Source organism: Rhipicephalus sanguineus, chromosome 11 (genome assembly GCF_013339695.2).
Source record: "Rhipicephalus sanguineus isolate Rsan-2018 chromosome 11, BIME_Rsan_1.4, whole genome shotgun sequence".
NCBI classification, from domain to species: Eukaryota; Metazoa; Arthropoda; class Arachnida; order Ixodida; family Ixodidae; genus Rhipicephalus; species Rhipicephalus sanguineus.
Genome location: NC_051186.1, coordinates 91583468 through 91604523, shown reverse-complemented (window position 1 = coordinate 91604523; position 21056 = coordinate 91583468). Strand labels below are relative to the sequence as shown.

At 47.7% G+C, this 21056-nt stretch overlaps 1 protein-coding gene across 4 annotated transcripts in view; it reads left to right on the top strand.

Moving 5' to 3' along the window:
- LOC119373547 (uncharacterized) overlaps positions 1-21056 on the top strand; it is an 89189-nt gene that overhangs the window by 30941 nt on the left and 37192 nt on the right. For all 4 annotated transcript variants that reach the window (XM_037643600.2, XM_037643602.2, XM_037643604.1 and 1 more), the window contains exons 2-3: positions 7021-7154; positions 7215-7306. In XM_037643600.2, coding sequence (XP_037499528.1) covers positions 7021-7154; positions 7215-7306 — 226 coding nt within the window. The remainder of the gene's footprint in view (positions 1-7020; positions 7155-7214; positions 7307-21056) is intronic.

Here is a 21056-nt window from a genome sequence, read left to right as displayed (position 1 = left end):
ATGATGGCAAGCCGTCATTGGGCCTGTGTATTCTAGCCGATGCTAACGTGGTGTCGGCCCCACCAACGTCGGGTAGCCGCGGGCGTGACCGTTTACACCCGTTATTATGTTTTAGCAGTGGTGGCTTACCGTGCGTTAAATACGGTAGTACTGTACCGTCGTGGTCTGAACTTAGCTAGTTTATATGGCAGGGGCGTAGCCAAGGGGGGGGGGGGGGTTGGGGGGGTTCAACCCCCCCCCCCCCGAAAATTTTCAGTTTTGCTTGCACATATATGCACGCTCACATACAAACGCACGCACGAATATACATAAGGTATGATTGAACCCCCCCCCCCGAAAAAAATTTCTGGCTACGCCCCTGTTATATGGGGACACCAGCGGTAGTTGCTCGATGCGCAAAGTAACTTGATCAGGCAGGCTGATACATGTGTTATAAAGTAAAATGACTGCGTGCCGACCACGGCAGTTCGGTATTACTGTGGTTACTGTACTGCATAGAGTTTCATACAATAACCTAGAGAGGAAACTGGCGCTGCGATCGTTCAACCACCATGGGAATGATGGGAAGTACAGGCTTCGGATTGGATTCCGTTAGCTAGCGAACTGTCTACGGATCTTTTTCTACAGTTTCAGTTTCGTTCTTCGTGAGGCATGGGTAGTGGGGTGCGTTTCAAAGCACTCAAGCAGCGCCTTTGTTGTTCAAAGAGGCTGAAGACCGCTAGGTTTCTTAATTTGCTGCCACGTTGCAGCTTTACAGGTTGTATTTGACATTTTAGCAAAGCGTCGTGCACTCACCGCTGCTCATAAATGTAGCGTCCCATCCCAGTCCAGGAAATTGCACAAAGTTCTCGCTTCTTTAGAAGCGCTACTTGTCAAAACTCTTTCAAATCGACTGCAAAACGACGGCGACGCTAAGTAGACGCACCGCCGCGCTCCCCTGACTCGACTTCCCAGCAAAACGAGAGATGCGTTGGGGGCAGGCCACATGGACAGACGCAACTGTCATCGCAGCAGATGATACGTTAAGTGTTTCTCACTCAATACAGTACAGTTATTTCCATAAATAGAAAATACGTACTTTCGAGGGAAAGACAGGAGCGTTTGTTTCAAGTGTTGTAAAGAAAATAATTCATTATATTGTGATGCCAAATCTGGAACACAATTGCAGAGCAGTGCATACCCTGGTGGTTGAATTTGTCTAGGTTTCAGTTCTATCCCACGGTCACGCATACTTCTTGCAATAAGTTTTACGTACAAAAGAATCAAGCAAGTTCGAATTAGAAATAACTTCATATCGCTTTGTTTTACACTCGGCAAATGAGCGTCGCGAATCTCAAAAAACTAATCTATCCGAAGCAAATCCGAAGCCTGTACTTCCCATCATTCCCATGGTGGTTGAAGCGCTGCTCAAGGAGCCCGCGTAGACACTAGCGCCAGATTCCCCTCTAGGTATTATTGTAAGAAACTCTATGCTGTACTGTAAGTCAGCAGCGCTAAAATAGACTATTCGCGCCCCAACGGCATTCATCGACTACCATTGGTTCCATATTCGAAAAATGCTTTCTAATTAGAACGACTGCTCCACTGATGTCTTAGTGTGCGATTAAGACCCACAATTCTGCCGAACCGTGCAAGGCCGAGAACGAATGTCAATATTGTTTCTAACATAACTAAATTGATGAAAGGCCTGCTGCACCAACTACGCATGCGTCTCAGAAATTAAGGAGCAACACCTTTGCAAGGTGATAAACACAAATTCATTCACAGATATGAACACACGCCAGCAGTTCCGGAATAATTATGCCATAAAGGAATATCTAAACATCTACAGATACCGTATCCAATAGCTAAAACAACCCCACAGCCACCGTATTAAAAAAAAAAGCAGGACAATCCTAATCGAGAATGGGGTGAGGCGCGAAATCATAGGCGTGGGCAGGGTTTCCCTTCAGAGGGGGGGGGGGGCGGCGAAGATTCATCGCGGCGCCCCCCCCCTCCCTATTAAGCCAATGTGTTTGGCAGACCTTGCGCCCACCTCTTCTTAGGTGACAACGGGGGCCGGCCACCCCCGTACCTCACTAATCGCACGCCTATGCGAAGAGTTACAATCGCTTCAACGTTATGCGCGGCACATTCACTATAAATATTGAAAGAACTAGAACGGGCAAAAATAGGAATAAGGATTAACGAAGAATATCTTAGCTACTTGCGTTTTGCGGACGATATCGCGCTTTTCAGTAACGACGGTGCCGAATCACGAAAAAAATTCTGGAGATGTAAACGAAGGCAGCATTAAAGTAGGATTAAAAACGGACACGAAGAAAAGAAAGATAATGTTAGGCGGCTTGCCGAAAAAGCGAGATTAAGAGTGACAACTAGAGTAGGAAATTGTGTATACGCGTGAGCTAATTACGACCAGAGGAGCACCCCCCCCCCCCACGTTTATTAAATTCAGCAAGGAACGGTAGGCATTCGCAACACATGACTGGCAATCAAATTAGCGTTATCCTCTAAGCGAAAATTGCAATTTTTTCAGTGATAACTTAAGGGACAAAAAGATGGATACACTGCTGCACGCGACGCGAAAAACATTGCGAGCGGTACCACAAGATCCCATGAACTCTACATCTAAACAAGATAGACACGCACACATTCCTAATCTAAACGTAAGATTGTAACAGAAAGGAATCGTGCATTAAAACCACTCACGTGTGCCCGTTGGATTCCTAAAAAACACGAGCGAATAAAAAATGCAAGCGCACCATATGAGAATACACAAAACACGATGGCCAATAGAAAATACGCAATAAGAAGAGAACAAAAACCTGATGACACGTAACAGTAGTGAACACGTGGCCTTATATGAGGTGAGCGAGTTCAACATGGAAGCAGGGGGCCACTGGTTTCTCGCTGCGGTGATCTCTGCCGAAAACAATGCCGGAATCCTGCCACGTATCCGTCTCGTTCACGATTTCTACTTTCCGCCACACATGTCCACACACCGCACTTCTTGAAGAATTCTGCTGGTCGGAGTAAAAAAAACCTGCTCCCGCAGCTACGAGTGTCCGTCCGTCGGGACGGCCACCCTAACCCTGCCTGGTCAAGCGAGTTTCGCGTCAATGACGCTGAACGAGGGGAAGGGAGAGACGGGGGGGTTAGAGGTTGAAGACGACGAAAAAAATTCGAATTCTCCCTTCTCGAAAGCACGGCTCAGCCTACCACAATGGTGTGCAATCCCCCCAGCATGTCTATGGGCATGCCGTTTGAGAAAGGCGTTCGTCGAATTTTCAATACATCACTTGTTGCCACATGTCGCTACATGAAAACTTTGCGTACACCACGTCGGAGCCGCATTTTTCATCGTATTTCACTTGCCATAATAATAATTTTATGCGACTGTTTCTGAAAGCACGTGGGAAGCAATCGTTGAGCGAGATTTTTACTTGAAAAAGATGTTTATGTCACAAAATGGACGGCAACGAAGTGCAAATGCGAATTGACAAACACGTGGCAAACACGTGTTTGTCAGTTCGTTAAAGATGGTCAGCGTGCTAGTTGATTTGGAAACATTCAAACGACAAAACGTGTCTTCACTTCGCCCGGTCTTTTTTCCACCATACCTATTTTTCTCAAGTAATGAACCAACTAGCTCAGCAACACGCCTTGCTGAGCTTTTTACTATTTTCATAAAGTAAAATTATGTGACATCACTGAAGCAAATGCGCTTGTTACGCTTGACCCAAACACGCGCGTGAGTAGATATGTGTAAACAGAGATTGGAAACTGTCCGTGTAGTATATGAGCGCTCGCGCCACACATTCAGCGGCTGAAAGGAGATAGCGCTATAAATATGATGACAAGCTCGATTTATGTGCAGAATTAGTATTTACATAAAACTTCTTCCGCTAAAAGCATTCGTGCGGGAATGTTTGGGTGAATTTTGATGCTGGATACATTAGTGAAGTCGGCCGACCAGTGGCAAAAACATTTACAAAACAAAAGTGCTTCGAATTTGGCCCATGAAGATAATGGTATATGTTATAACGTTTCAACATTTTTGATAGCGTTGAACAACTGGTCAACGAAGTGGCCATCTAATTTGAGTCAGTTATTCTTCTAAAGACCACCTTTTTTTGGTAGAAAAGTGATTGTGCTGGTGATAGTTGTTAGTCATTGTCATAGCAGAAACTAATAAGAGAATGCAAGCTATTCAGTCGGCGATACTTCGCGCCCCGAGTCGTACGTGTGGCATGAGCACGGTACAATATTTGATCTTTGTTATTTGTGCTAGTAGAGCATACCATGTAGCAGCATTCTGTAGCTTAAGCTACAAATATTCAAGCGCCTAATGCTCTATTGCATTACGATTGTATCCTAGGCGGGCGAGCTGCCGGGCTTCTTCGGCGGGCTGAAGGTATAGCGCAACGTCGAGTTTATTCTCGTCACTGACGGCCGGCAACACGGCGTCGAGCGTCGTTGAGGGGCTTCCGTGAACTAGTTTGAACGGCGTCATATGTGCGCCGTTTCTTAAACTGCCGTGTTAACTTCATGTTATGTGCGGAAGATATTATGGCGTCCCATGTCATGTGTTCGACGTACAGTATATTGCCAGCATGTCGGCGACTGTTTCATTTAGCCGCTCGGTGAGGCCATTCGCCTGCGGGTGATGTCCGTCGGTGACTTGTGTGGCTCTATTTCAAGATGGTTTGCGTTAGCTTTGCCGTAAAAGCCGTACCTCTGTCGGTGACGAGGACTTTTGGAGCGCCGCGACGCAGGAGGACGTTCTCAACGATCATGTATAACTCTCTGAAGGGAGACAAGAAAGTTCCAACATCGTCGATAAGCCATCAGCTCCGCCGATGTCAGCTGAAGCACGGCAGAATGACGGCATGCTCGGCCCAATGTTGCCGGTGAAAGCTATCGGCTAAGCCGATATCGGTGGAAGGACAGCAAAACGCCGGCAAGCTCGGCCCAATGTTGCCGGTGAACGCCCAACATCGGCTGAAAGGCGGCAAAATCGGCCCATTTTCGCCGACCAAAGTCAGCGGCTCCGCCGATATCGGCGCCAGGCTGGCAATGCTGACCCGAAGTGGGGCCGCGCATAGCCGCCGTAAAACCAATATCGGCCCGACGTTGTGTGCTGCCTGGGCTGGTAGCGGCGAACACAGCGTCGACCGTCGATCGACTAGCGGTGAAGGGCGTCGGCATTTAAACATGTTCCGTCGAATATTCCAGCGTTATCCCTGGCTGTCGTGCAAATTCTAGAATAAGCTCCAGTGTGCGCGTCTTGCGCGCAATCTTAACAAAACGATCTACAATGATCGCGAAGGTTCTCGAACAATGAGGCACGGTTCGCGCTGAGCGTTGCTGACAGTCTTTGTGGCCGAAAACCGAATACACCAAAAGTGATAAAGAAACGCACGTGGCAATATATATCCTAATGAACAAAGAAATTGACCGAACGGCCGATCGCCGTGTTAGCTGTTTTATTCGGCATCGTCTTGCTTGTTTCCGTCCAGTTGAGCGCACTCTCATTCCTGCGCGCCGCTCTCTTCATTACGCTCGGCCACGCTGCGGGCATGGATCACTGGCAAAAGTGGCCTATTTCCGTCGGTGGTCGTCTTGATCGACGAGCTCACTGGCAACTGTCTCCAGGTGAACGCAATGAGCGATCCTGGGCCCTGGATCCGCATCTGTGGCATTATTGCTTCTGGCGGACAGTATTGGCAATGGCGAGGAGGTCGTCACACACTAACATATTACGATATCGCATTTTTGTGCACTCTGATGGTTCGTTGCCAGCAACGTGAAGTCACCAAGGCTGCACACAACGCTCCAACCGTTAGTTCTGTAAGCGCATCTCGCTGCCTCGTCCGAGGTGCGGAACGACCCAACGATCAGCATCATATCCCCTGACGACTGAAGCGTTGCCTGGTTAGGCCTTACGCCTGGAGGCAGAATTGAATGTTTGTCGTCGTCAGCAAACTGGTAGCCGGAATGGGTAATGGCGCCTCCGCCTGCCTGGGGCTTATTGATAGGCCGGGGTAGGCAGACGTTAATTCATGTTGTGGGTCCCGACCTGGAGTCCGAGCTCTGGATCGCTAAGCCCACGTTTCAGCCTGGTTAGTTAAGAGCACTTTAAAGAGCACCATCGGGTGCTCTTTAACATGCACTGACATCGCAACATTCATGGGCTTCTACTATTTTACCTCCAACAAAATGGTACAGGCCCGAAATGCTGAACCGAACGTCGTGGGGTTCGGGTGGAAGCCGAGCGCCGTAACCACTGATCCAACGTGGGGGACATAACTCTGTGTTCTTCTACAATACATTGACATTATTATCAATCATCCGAATTTAACGAAGTCGTTTTTTTAGTGCTTACAAATTCAGCTTGATAATTGTATAATCTCCATCTACACCATATAACATTTTATATATGTTAGAATTATTAACGTATATGCAGTACTGAATCATGAATACAAAATTTTAAAATCTAATCGACTCTACCAAGGAGCGCCTTAGGCGTACTGACCACGGACTGTATTCTGTTGCACATTATGATGGTGATCCATAACAGCTTTTAGCGCGCAAAAAGTGAATCTCAATGATAAAACTGCTTCTGGTAAACCTTAATAATGGTAATAAATAACGAAGCTTGTTCATTTTTGTTCCCGACTAGAGCAAAGTTCTTCACCTAAAAGAATGCGAGAAGTAGGCCTTTTTTCAATTATTATAATGAAAATGACACTCCCAACTGCCAATGTCCCCATTCAGGCCTGGGTCCTTTCACGACCCAGTGTTGCAGCTGATAATGGTCCCGGCTGTGCATTCCCGATTGATTATTACACATGCTTTGCGTAGAGCGCGTCACAACATACAGGTTCCGACCACAACAAACTTATGCCTTACGGTGGTTCCACAAATGTGGAGCGTGTTGTCATTTCTCGGACAATTTAAATGCTATTCCACGCCTTCATTCGAAGTGCTAAGTTAATATGAACAGAACTTTTCTTTCAGTTTTACTCCACCGGATCAACTATACAGACATTATATACGACGATGGGTAAAACTGCATGCAAAGTTGATAATGTGAATGCAACAGGCAGTGTATCTACTGAATTTCAAAGACGCCTCGGTCCGGAAGCTAAAGGGTAAGTGTCTACTAAACAACGTCTTAAAATCGCCACACTAACAGTATGACTATCACGCAGGCAACGCCTCCAGCTAGTGGGAAAATTCATGAATACACGTTATGCCTTTGGAGGTCGTCCATTCAACGCAATGGATGTTACACTGAAGACTGGTAACGTACTGACGCAAAATACCGCGATATTTTTTTATTTCTGCAACAGTATGAAATGTCCTTTAATCGATACTATTTAATGCATTTTACGAAATTTAAACACTTTTTTGCTGTCTTCTATAACATTAAAATAGGTATTCCTGAACCATTTTCCCAGTTCTTGCGCACAAAAAGAAATCGTGGAATATTTATTCACCGGGTATCCATTTCGGGGCAGTAGCAATGCTAAGGGCACTCTAGGCACAATTCTTGCGTCGTAATCGCCGTGAGGTTCCGTTTTAATTCGAAGGACGACAGCACAGCCCAGAGCGTCGTTCCTTTTATGTGTGAGGGAAAGCGTACCAACTCAGCTGGCCATCTCGGCTCAAGCAGAGAAAAAAAAGAACACGTAGTCCATCTCTGTTCGGGCGAAATTTTCATGAGCGGTCGTGAAGTTGGGGCGGCATGGTTCAAGTAGCAATGGCGTACTTTGCGCGGCTGGCTATCTTCCAGGTGTGAGAAGAAGCCTCCTACCTTTGTACGTCCTGTATTTTCGCCGCTCAGTTTACGCTCAAGCAGTGGTCAGCCCAAAGGTCGTGTCACTCGCTACGGAGGCCGCAGTTCATTATGCCATCGTTTTGTTTATATGGGTGAAGTCTGAATAAAAATGGAGCTAACTGGTAGCCTTACTTTGTATAACATCGGAAATTGATTTTGTTATCCCATTCATTTCTTGTCGTTACCGGCGGAGCTGTGCCTGTTTTATCACGGAAGTGTTTTATGCCAGGGTCCGCCGAGACACCACTGACATCATTTCCGTCATGGATGTGACGTCCATGTACATGAACTGATAAGAAAAAATAGCAGAAGAAAAAGCTTGTTGATTTGGATGACATGAGAGTCGAACATACAGCCTCTAGGGGGTGATTATGAGTCGGGTTGGATACCCAGTGCGCCACCGGTGCTCATCCATGAGCTTTTACAAACGCGCTTGTAAGCTTTCATGTCATCTCCCTTTCACAGCGACCTTGCTGGCATGGGGCGGTGTCGCCGTCTTGGAGAGGTGAAGCGAAATATTACATGATGACTGTAATAAGCACCGAGAGGATGCGCTTCGGTAGTCTAAGCGCTAGAAATGCTATAATCGAGGTGCCCTACTCAGCGCCGCGGGGGCTGGCTCCGCCATTATGACTCCATTTCACTTTAATAAGTTTGAGTTAGGGCTTTGTTGCAGTGAGACACGCCAGCGGGCAGCGGGACATCTGCGCGCATTCACGGCTCAAGGCACAAGTTCTTCTGCCTCTCGTGTTCATGAAGCGCTGTGTGGTAGTGTATGCATGACCGGAAGTGTAAGTTACCCAATTATTGGAGGGCGCACAACTTGCCGTTTCTGTCCTGAAATGTCGACACATTCAATGAACGCATACCGAGTACTACAGATTATGTGCTTGTTGATCCCATCTTTGCGCGAGTTTCACCATATGCTGTGTCGAGGATTATATCAACTAATTTAGCTACCTAAAATATTTATCTTGATCATTGACGTTAGTCGTCGCGAAGGAAATGTGCCACGAGGCATCAGCGTAGGGGCATCCACAGGAAATTGTGCTATTGCCTCCAAACACGATGAGACATTGTGCAAGCTTTCAATTATCAGTGTACAATGAACATTGAACTACTTTGTAAGGACACGCTCTCATTTGTATTATACCAGTTCATATGACGGAGGTAACAAGCATGTTTTTTCTGTTATGACTTTTAACTGAAGGAACAGGCAAATTTGAAAAACAAAGAACAATAAGTAATTTTGTTGGGAATTGTGCGCGTTGCGGAGAGTAAGAATAAGAAGACGAGTTGTAGAGGGAAAGCTGGACGCGTTTCGACTGTTCTATGTACGCCATCTTAGGACGGTATCACGCTGAGTGACAATAAGGAATGCGAAAGGCTTTTCCCAGATCGTATTTTGGTGCCAAAACCAGGGAAGCCGGCCGTCCTCCCCACGAGAGCCTGCGACTGATTTGGAACGTCTGGCTGCGACCAGACTGTCATAGAATGCTTCTTGGCATCGAAGTATAGTGCCGACGAGAAGAGCACAGATCGCAGCTCCGGGGTTAAAAGAGACTGGTACTTGTACCCACTCGTACCCATAATAACCATAGCTCCCGGAACATCGCATCACCTCCATCGGCCATGGGGCTTTATAACTAGACAACTATTCATTTCACCCCTGGCTTCCGTTCTGGAACGAACCGCAATGCCTGGGAATGTATTAGCCACGTTAGTAAAGCAGATAAACCGAATGTGCTCACCGAGGATCGTCGTTGCTTCAGGTACACCGCGAAATAACACGTTATGCGAGATTGCGGTCGCAGAGTACAATGAGAAACGTGTAAGGTCGATTCCACGAAAGATCAAAAAACGCTGTATACTTGATGCTTCCGATTTTCCTGTTAATTTTGTATGTTGTGCACATATGACTGCACAGCACGAAATCACACTTCGTTTTAAATAAGAATTTGTTCAACACAGGAAAATTCGACAAGTGTTGCCGGTTGACGAAGACCATTTTACGAAGAGTGCGTTTTCGTAAATTCGCAACCATGCTGGCAGGTACTGAAGCTATATATTGCAAATATCTTTCTTTTTGGCGGAAGTAGAAGTAAAGAGGAAATAGCTCTTATCATTTCGTGGAATTCTGAGCAAATTATGTATTTTTAAAAATTCACGAAAAACGCAGCGTTTTTGAAAATTAGTCAAATTTGGGACGCTATGGCTACTTCAGTGAGCATCTTAGCTTGTTCATATTTGCAGTATGAATAGGCCTTTATGTGAATAATGAACATCTGCATTTGTATTTCTCTAATAAATTTTCATGCTCGAAACACCAAAAAGACAAAAGTGCTCCTCGATTAAAAAATCTACAATAAAAAAACCCCAATCTCAATTTTGTTCAAAGTCCCCCAAAATGTTCTCAAAGGACTGCGCAATGATATTATGAAAAAACATGTTGCATCATTTTTATTACAACAAAAGCAGAAAATCTCAAACATTGTGTTTCCAGAGCGTGGTGGCTACTGCGTAAAGGACATCTCTAATAACACGAAAGTACAGTAACACGTCTTTTTTCTTCTCTGAGCTTCACTAAACAACAGTAATGATCTACTGTCGGAAAGTGGGAACTGTTTTGTAAAGAAAAAGATCGTTCCGATTAAATGCATTTGCGACACCACTTATATTCCTCGTCGACGGGCAGCACGGACATTTTCATTCCTCTGGATATTTTTAAGTGTGACTGCACTTCTTAAGCGACCCCGAAAACTCCGCCGGCATCCGCGCTCCTCCTCCTCTCCCCTACCAACGGCGCGAGGAGCGGAGAGGAGCGTCTGTAGCAACGGCGCAGCGACGTCACGCCCCACGTGACTGCGCGCGCTCCGCCCTCCGCTCCGTGGCTGCGCGCGCCCCGCGCCGGCTCCGCACTGCTCTGCGCGCGCCACTCGGGCGATCCACGAGGCCCGTTCCAACGGTTACGACGTGAGGACCGAAACCTGGGTGCCCATCGAGAAGCACTCTGCCAACGTTACCGTGGACCGAAAGGCCGGCATCGCTTGTAAACGGACGCAATTCCCCCTCGTCCAGGCCAGCGCCATCACCGTGCACAAGTCTCAGGGGGGAACCTACGCCTCGTTTGTGTAGGTCTACTCGAAGACGCACCTGCAGAAGCTAGTCTACGTTGCGCTCTCTCGGTGTACCAACCTCAACGGACTCTACCTCACCAACGCCGAGGGAGACCACACCTTCTACCACAAGCAAGAGAACCCCGACAAACCCATGGTAGATGAGTTTCGGAGGCTCGAGAATCACCGTCTCGTCACCGTCACGCAGCGCTACCTCTCCGCTCTGAGGGACCAGCAGCTCCGCAGGGTGTGCGAGGGTGGTTGTAGGGAGTTCACGCTCGCGCTCCTAAACGTCCGCTCTCTCTCGGCGCATGCACTGGACGTTGCCAAAGACCCCGTACTCTCCAGAGTTCATCTCCTCTGCCTCACGGAGACCTGAAACCGCTCCTCCGGTGACTGCGCTGCCGATGTCGCCCTGAGTGGCTACGACCGCGTGAACCGGGCCCTCGCCGAGAGAAGGGCTGGTGGAGTGGACGTCTTCCTAAAGCGCTACCGCCCCTTCAGTGAAGCGCTCACGCGACAGCAGGACCGGACCCAACTCCTGGTCTTACAGCGCGCCGACCTCGCTCCTGATGCATCGCCTCGAACCTGTCCCACTGACGACCCGTGCTCCTTCGCCCGGAGTGGAAGCCGGGGCGAGTACTGCGGCGTGTGCTTGGTTGGGCACGTCTACGCCAACGTCCTCTCGCATGCAGTGTGTACTTCGCCGCTCAGAGACGAGTCGCCGTACGCCTCCGTCTACACCAGTGCCTACTCCGGCGATGGCCGTCCTGGTTGTGACCGTCTACCTAGCCCCGAACCTCTCGCGAGATGCCGTATTGGAGCAGATGGATGCGGCGATGGAGAGTGCGTCTGTGCGCGCGCGTCCCTCGGTTCCGGTTGTGGTGGTGGGTGACTTTAACGTGGACGTTAGAAAGGACAGTGGCTGGTTGGTTGACCACATGCTGAACAATTACTCGATGACGTGTCTGTCTCTCGAGTTTCCGACCACGATCAACGGTGGCTTCATAGACTTGGCGTTCAGTAGGAACTGTACGGTCCACGCCGTCTTGCCGGATCCGCTCACCGTCCATTTCTCGGATCACAAAGCGCTTGTACTAACCGTGAGCTACAACGATAACACGAATAGGTGCTGATCTGTAGTGACGTGTGTAGTGTGTGTGTGTGTGTGACGCACTCGCGGGATGCATTAATGCGTCATACGAAAAGCGTGAAGTGTAAAATAAATAAATAACGCTTCATATATAAATGTGTGTGTGTGTGTGTGTGTGCAAATGCATCATGACAACAACACTTTAAATCATTATTTACACTTAGTCATCATCATCAGTAAAAGTGCTTTGCACTTAAAAACGGCCAGACCTCCGTGGGCCGGCTGGCGCGTGCTCTCTCGCTGCCGTCTCCTTCGCTCGGCTCTGCAGTGTAGTCGCGCGCACCCCCTCATAGCATCACCCCGTGCTTCGCACTTCCTCATACTCCCCTTCGGGGAAATGCGGGTTTTTTTTTTAGTAAATGCGCTTAAATAAAAGCAACGAAGCCAAACGCGAAATTTGTGTAGCTGAGTCGATCACGCATTGTAAGGATGTGAGAAATCGCAAATGGTGACAGGGGTGAACGGCGAGTACCGCAGTGCAACCTCAGCACAACAGCCACACATGGTTTGCCAGGCTTTGTCGCTCTGCACGAGAAAATCGTGGGGTGTCGATTGCGTTGGTTACACGATACATTTTTCACCGCACGTCTCTGTCCCGCCCGGTCTCTGGATCCGCGCCGTGCGGATCGTGTGGCGGATCGAGTGGCCCGCGCTACGCGCCTTCGTGTAAACGGAGTAGCATGCGTTGCACGGACAGGTGCAAAGGGCGGCACGATAGACGCCGACGACAGCAACGAGCACGGCTGTGCCAGTCAGCCAAACACCTCCTGAGATAGAAGTTAAGCATCCAAATTGTGCTTCACTATCCTACGCTCCGAAGGTGGCTACGGGTAGGCGTTGTAGCCATGACCGAGTTTTTCGTACGGACTACCTCACGGTGCACGAAAAGAAAATTCCGCTGCAGCGGAATTTCCGTTGTGTAGAAGATATCGCATCGAGTCTCTCTTTTTCCGAGGGTCATGAAGCAGGATGCGCGCTCAATTCAAGAGGGAGACCAGATCTGCCAGCACTGCTTCAAGAGATACAAGGGCATGCAAACCAAAGCAGATGCAATGCAAACAAAACGTGTTTTGTCCGTGGTCAGAACTGCTGCCACCAATCTTCACGTAATCAATTTCTTTTTTAAACTCTGCATTGACCATATAAGGTTTCACAATGTACACATTTGGACAAAAAAAAAAAGCCAAACCTCTTGGCAACCGCTCTCTAGAAATTCATTTCCATTCCTGAAGAGACCTTGACTTTTATACCAACCTCTCAATTCTGGCACAGCACAACATCATTAGAGACGCATGGAGGGAATGCGTTCTTTAGCATGCAAGATATGAATTATACTCAACTGAAATAGATTGAAGAAAAGGAGGCTACAACTGAAAGTGCCTACTGTGGACAGAGGGATGTCTAACACTGGCGTGAAGTCGCAAACCACGCAAATGCATTTAATTGGAATGATATTTTTCCTTACAAAACAGTTCCCACTTTCCGAGAGTAGATCATTACTGTTGTTTAGTGAAGCTCAGAGAAGAAAAAACGCCAGGCCTGCGCTGAAACCGCAGCACAGTCACAGCGAAAGCTGGAAGAGCGGCGTTTCTAGAGCCCGTTGTAAGCTCTCTTGGGGCTACAATAGAAGTACACTAGAATGGTACCCACTACGCCATAAATCACAATTTTTGTGAAGTTGGGAAGCACCTACTAAGCCATTATTCGTCATTCTGCGGAGAAGCGAGGCACCAGCTACACGTCTGTAAGGCATTATGTGCACTTTGTTGACGCGACGACTGATGATGATGAAGAATTATGGCTCAGCCCTTTATAATGGGTTGGAAGCTTTAAACGGCCCACCAGTTATGCAATGTGCATAGGGTGACGCCCGGTCGCTATTTCCCTCTCCCGTCATGCTGCATAACATACGTTGACGTGGGAGAGAGACGGGCGGGGGGGGGGCGAAGAACTACTGAGACCCCGAGGAAATGGATCATGAGCTTATGGGCTTCCTTGGCAACCAATACAAATGCACTTGCGAGGAACCCACTACGCTATAAACCATTCTAATTTTACTGAGACCCCGAGGAAATGGATCATGCGCTTATGGGCTTTCTTGGCAACCAATACAAGTGCACTTGCGAGGAACCCACTACGCTATAAATCATTGTAGGTTTTGAGAAGTAGGGCAGCAGGCACTGTGCAATTTTTCATCATTCTACGGAGAGCCGTGGTTACCTGCTAAACACATGTAAGGCATTATGCGCACTTTGTTGATGCTGTGCCTGATGACGACGAAGAATTATGGCAGAACCCTCTGTAATGGGTTGGAAGCATTCAGCAACCTACTCGTTGCGCAATTCGCATTGTGTGACGCCTGGTTACATAATTCGCGTTGTGCGACGCTTGCTGCTTATTTTACTCTTCTACCACGCTATATTGCATATGCCAATGTGGTTCCTTCCCGACATGAAGCCACGCTCTGGAAACACAATGTTTGACATTTTGTGCTTTTGTTGTAATAAAAATGATGCAACATGTTTTTCCATAATATCATTGTGCAGTCCTTTGACAACATTTTGGGGGACTTTGAACAAAATTAGGATAGGGTTTTTTTATAGATTTTTGAATCGAGGAGCACTTTTGTCTTTTTGGTGTTTCGAGCATCAAAATTTATTACTTTGAAAATTATTACAGAAATACAAATGAAGATGTTCATTAATCACATAAGGGGCTATTCATACTGCAAATATGAACAAGTTAAGATGTTCACAGAAGTAGCTATAGCGTCCCAAATTTGACTAATTTTCAAAAACACAGCGTATTTCGCGAATTTTTAAAAATACATAATTTGCTCAGAATTCTATGAAATGATCAGAGCTATTTCCTCTTTACTTCTACTTCCGCTAAAAAGAAAGATATTTGCAGCTTCAGTACCTGCCAGCATGGTTGCGAATTTACGAAAACACACTCTTCGTAAAATGGTCGTCGTCAACTGGCGACACTTGTCGAATTTTCCTGTGTTGAAATATTTTTTTATGTGAAAACGAAGTGCGATTTCGTGCTGTGCAGTCATATGTGCACAACATACACAATTATCAGGAAAATCGGAAACATCAAGTATACACCTTTTTTTATCTTTCGTGGAATCGACCGTAAACGTCGACATGTGTCGACAATGTGTCCTCTAAAACAACTGAAAGCACAAGTACAGCAACGAAAAGTGCATCGGATGCTGCTAGGCATGTAGCTATTAAAAGCACGACTTTCGGACTCGCCATTGACATTCTTGGTTAGATCTTTCGCGCTTGGCTGATGATGCAGGCACATTGTATTTAGATACAAGGTGTTTTGGGCAACGGCACCCAAGAAATGCTACTAGGAGGAGACCTTTATATAAAGCTATTATACATTAAATTCAGGAGATGGATTTGGTTATCAGAGTTTGGGGACGGGGGCGATCTGAACTAAGGGGACGCGCGAGGGTTCTTATCATTAGGCTTCAGAGCGAGTACAACAATCCCTTAGTAAAGATAGAAGCTGTCGTCTTTCATTTCATCTCCGACAACATGATTAAAGCTCTATGAAAGAACAAATTTCGCGAAGTCATCGTCTCAGAAGGCACACCACAGGCATGTTCATTTGTTTTCCGAGCGTCACATGCGAATCCGAAGTTTGCCTTTTGATCGCATCCGACCAGTTGTGAATAGCTATGCCTAATAACAGTGAAGTGAGGTGTAACCTTGAGAGCACAGCTTTAATCCATATACAGATGAAATTGGGACTCTTCAAGGACCATCATGTGTCGAGAGACAAGTTAGCTATCCCAAAAGGAGGCACATATGTGTGTTTCGAAAATTGGTGCACGAGAATGAGGACGTGTCTCATCCGTAACAACAGGTTTATGAGCTTGATACCGTTGGCAGTGTGTGAAAGACATTCCCGAAAAGGCAAGACAGTGACGTAAGAAGGTTCAAGGAAACAATGAATTTCCGAAATGGTCGCTATGAAGGTGCGCTACCAAGGAAATCAGTAGAATGCGACTTGGTTCATAATTGGAGTGCCCATTTACGTTAACAAAGAAGCAACTGAATCTTACGAGAAGACTATTACGCAACACAAGAAAAACGGACATGCCGAGAAGATCGCCTCTGATAAAATGTCAGAGGTAAATTTAGAAGCTTCCACAACATCAATCTCAGATGTGTTCGACGCCACTCCCTACAGACCATTCAGCGAGATTTCTCCCTGAATGGCAAACTTGAGAAGCGTCCCAAGCCGACAACCGACATTCTCAGTATGATCATCTCATTCCGTGACGGTGTCTTTTATGCAACCAATGACGCACAGAAGGCATTCTTGCACTACGGGTAAACAGGGCTAAAACGGGGCAAAGAAAGAAGGCACGGGACCAAGCGCTGACTAACAAGGCGTTTTTATTTCGCCGCAGCGGAATATATACTCTCGGAAAAAACGAATACAATAACAAAAATATATGATGAAGATCTCGTTGTTGATGAAAAACTATATGAAAAACTCGTTGTCAGTCAGCGCTTGGTCCCGTTCCTTCTTTCTTTGTCCCACGTCTATATTGTAACGGGGTCGTGACGTCGACGAAGGCAGCAGTCGGCGTGTCCAAGATGAAACTCTTTATTTGGCCGAACTTGTGGTTGGGAAACGGAAAGTCAAACTACAGCAATAGACACTGTGCAATGATAGCGGCGAACAGAGCGTCGTCCGTCGATAAACCGAACCGCTGCAAGGCGCGCCGGCATTCTGCACATGCGGCATCAAAATTCGAGCCTTATCGCTAGTGGCCGCGTTAGTTCCAGAATAATCTTGACAATTCTCGCCATGTGCGCAATCTTGACAAAATGACTTACAGTTGAAACCCGCAATAACGAAATCGGCGGAAAAAGCACAAAGTTTCGCTCTTGCGGGAATTTCGTTGGCGCGAGAATGCGGCAGAAAAGACATGGAATGTACAGAAAACACATTTATTTCCAGAAGTTAGTAAGTTTGCTTTGTCGGGCCTTACCATGCAGCAATTTCATGCCTCTCGACCGGGAATCTCGTTTGCCACGGCACAAAGTTCGCCCCATGCACTTGTAAGTGACGGCGGCACTGCGCTGTCACGAGAACCGTCATCAAGTGCGCCTACAGGCGAACTTCTTCCAGATCCGTTGGATCAGCGCGGATGAGCGCAGAATCGTGGATAGCGAGCTGCACGCAACGCCGAATTCTTCAACGATGTCAATTTTTTCCTGCCCTTTTCCACCTCAATGATGATTCCAGCCTTATCTTCTAGCGTGATGAGCTTCCGCTTTTTCGTTGGAGGCGGCATCTTCGCAGGCAGCGAAATGGGACGAAGCAATCCCAACACACAGTTCACGTTGCACCAAGCGACCAAGAAAACGCTCGACAAATAGCTCCACACGCGACCATGTGCGCGCAAAGGCGACAAAGCCAAGCACAGAGCCAAGCCAACGAACGAAACTCCATTAGGAATGTGGATTTGGCTACTTAGTCCGCGATAACGAGGAGGTGTTTCGGCAAGCCATCATCATCATCATTGTGGCCAGCTTTATGTTTTTTTTGTAAACAATGATGGCGGCTGCTTCTCAAGTGCGCTGTAGCGATAGTTCTGCACAATTTCAGTGTAGCATGAATGCATTTCAGCAGTTTTCGAATGCAGTTAATGTTGCGAGAGTAGATTATTTGCGCACTCGTGCTTCAAAAATTTCGTTAATGAGGGACTGCGGTATGAATATATTTCGTAGTCGCGAGTTACGAAATGCATTCACTCCTATGGCCGTTCGCCGGTGCTCCGAAAATATTTCGTTGCGGTGAGAATTTCGTTCCCTCGGGATTTCGTTAACGCGGGTTTTGACTGTACTACAATCTGGAATGTACCCAGACATTCTGGTGCAGCCGGCGCAAGACAGCGATCCCACGTACCACTGAGCAGTTACACAAACGTAGCAAAGAGCCACGCATGGCATTGCACCCCTCTGAAAAAAACATTGTCAGAACATTGTGACACCGTCGGAACATTGTGACAGAACATAGTGGGAGAAAGAACAAGTGCGTACACAAATAAATTACAATAGCAAAGCAAAACGTACAGTCCAAAGGTTCACTAACCCGTAAAAAACGGTTTAACGCGCACGACATGGACGACTTCAAGTCGTGCGCGGCGTCGCTGAAAGTTCGAGATGCCGTCCGGCATGACCTCGCAGTGTAGAGCGCCGAGCGGAAAAACCTTGTGTGGCCCGAAGTATCTCCGAAGAAGTTTTTCACTGAATTCACGTCGGCATATCGGCGTCCAGACCTAAACACGGTCGCTGGGTTGTATTCCACGAAGCGTCGTGGAAGATTGTAAAGGTGGCTGTCGGTCATCTCCTCATTGTTGATGCGTTGGCGGGGCGAGTTGTCGGGCTTCTCCGGCGCGCTGACGGTAGCCAGTGACGTCGAGGTTTTCAACATCGCTGAAGTTGGGTAGCATGGCATCGAGCGTCGTTGCCGGGTTCCTTCCATAAACCAACTTGCATGGCGTCATCTGCGTCGTTTCTTGTACGGCCGTGTTGTATTCGAAGGTCACGTATCGAAGATGTCATCCCACGTCCTGTGTTCCACGTCAACGTACATGGGCAGCCTGTCGGCGACGCCCTTATTTAGGCACTCGGGGAGGCCATTGGTCTGCGGGTGGTAGGCGGTGGTCCGGCGTTGGCTGGTCTGTCTGTATGCCAAGATCGCCTAAGTAGGTCCGCAGTAAAGGCCGTGCCTCTGTCGGCAATGAGGGCCCCTTGCGCGCCATGGCGCCGGACGATGTTCTCAGCAAAGAACTTGGCTACCTCGGCGGCACTGCCTTTGGGCAGGGCCCTTGTCTCGGTTTAGCGGGTAAGGTGGTGAGGCGAGGCCAGTGGTATTTTTCTTCTATTCTTGAGAGCGTAATGAAAACACCGCGGTATCCAGCCGTCGGGTCGTCGTGTAAAGCTTCCAGAACCTCCGGACGTAATGCTGAAGGTACTATAAGGAGGTACTTCTCGGCCCGGAGTGCCGAGAAGTTTTTCTTTAGGAGAACGTCATTCCGCAAAAAAACGACGCCAGTCATCACGTGAATACCTTTGGAACAACGGCAGCCTTGCCCTCGAGGTATTCCACGAGAACCTTGACTTTCGGGTCGGCTCGCCGTTGTTCGGCAAAGTAATCAGCGCTTAAGGTTTCAAAGAAGTTGTCACCATCCTGGTCGTTGTGTGGCGGTGGGTCAATCGCGGCACGGGACAGGCAGTCGGCATCGGAGTGCCTTCGTCCGGACTTGTAATCGACGGTAATGTCGAATTCCTGAAGTCACAGACTCCACCGTGCGAGGCGACATGAAAGGTCCTTCAAGATAGCTAGCCAACACAAGGCGTGCTTGTCGCTCACACCTTTGGAAAGCCTGCCGTAAAAATACGGGCGAAACTTTGATGTAGCCCAGATGATGGCAAGGCACTCCTTTTCTGTTGCGGAAGAGTTGGCGGCCGTATTAGCGACTGGGTTGGATAACTAACAACTCTTTCTAGTCCGTCAGGCCTCTGCACTAGCACGGCTCCGAACCCGACGCTGCTTGCGTCGGTGGGACTTCCGTGTCGGCGTATCCTTCGAAATGAGCAAGTATCGAAGGCGTCTGCAGGCCTCGTTTCAATTCCTGAAAAACCACAAAAAATAACTCAGAAAAACTTTCCGACGCACTGAATCGAACGGGCGACCTCTCGCTTCGCAGCGCGGGGCGTTAGATGGTTAAGCTACGAACAGTTCCGTCTTTCAGCCTCCTAACGGCAAGGTAATTATACACACCATTTATTTCAGCATGCTTTCTTAGTCACCACATAGATGGCGCGATGTGCGCGCGTGGTCCGCTTTAAAGATCGTCGCCCCGCTCCTGCGAGCGCCGTTGCTCTTCGCCCTACAGGTGGTGGTCGCCTTCGTGCGCTTATCTCGAGGAAAGAAGGGGGCGTCCGGGGGGTGGAACGAAGGGTTGTATATTTTGTGCTTTCCCCGCGATATCCGCGCTGAAGGCACAGAGCGTACGAAGGTCACTTCGCTCGCTGCAGCGGCCGCGTTTGGGAAAGGAGCGCGGTGTTCAAACAGAAATGAGTAACTGTAACATTTAGTTCGCGCTCGTCCTGTGTGTACCTGTTCGTTCGTTTCGTGCGCCCTGCTTTATGTTTGAGCAGTGCGCTTCAAGTGTCGAGCTGGGACGCATGATAGTTCGCGCTCGTCCTGTGTGCGTTCTTTTCGTGCGTCCTTTGGGCTCGAGTGAAGCGCGGGCAATTTCGAGCTGCTTTCCGTTCTTCGCGTTACATTTCAATTTATTGCTATGACATTCATTGCTTCGCCGTGGCGGCAAAAGTGTCACTTTTTCTTAACCATCAAAACTCATAAAAATTGTCGAATAGACGTATTCACGATGCAGTACGTATCAGACGGTGCTTTACTTTTATTTAAACGCGGTATTAGTGCTGAGGATTGGTCTTTAAAATGCAAAATTAAGAATGTGCACGTTCTGTACTCGGCGTTTATTGAAATATTTTCCCAACTTTATGCCCCACACTTTCTGTTGAGATCTTTTAAACCAACAAAAAAATAAGAAAACCTTGGGCCACACCACCTCACAAGAAAGCTATTAATAAAAAAATCAATCATTTCACATCTTTTTGCGTACAAGAATGTCGTCAGATCTGAAAGATCTTAAAACTTTCAGAAATAAACTTAACGCCATTAAATCAGCAAAGCTAGCATATTATTAGCGACTATTCTCTGACATTAAAAAGCAACATCCAGAAGTCGTGTGGAAAACGTTAAGAGAAGGTTCTGGGTCGTGAAAACAAATCGGAAACACCCTTAAAGAAAGGCTTCATAACCGTGAAATTGCCGGACACGCGCTTGTGGATCATTTTATTCAAGTTTTTGTAGAACG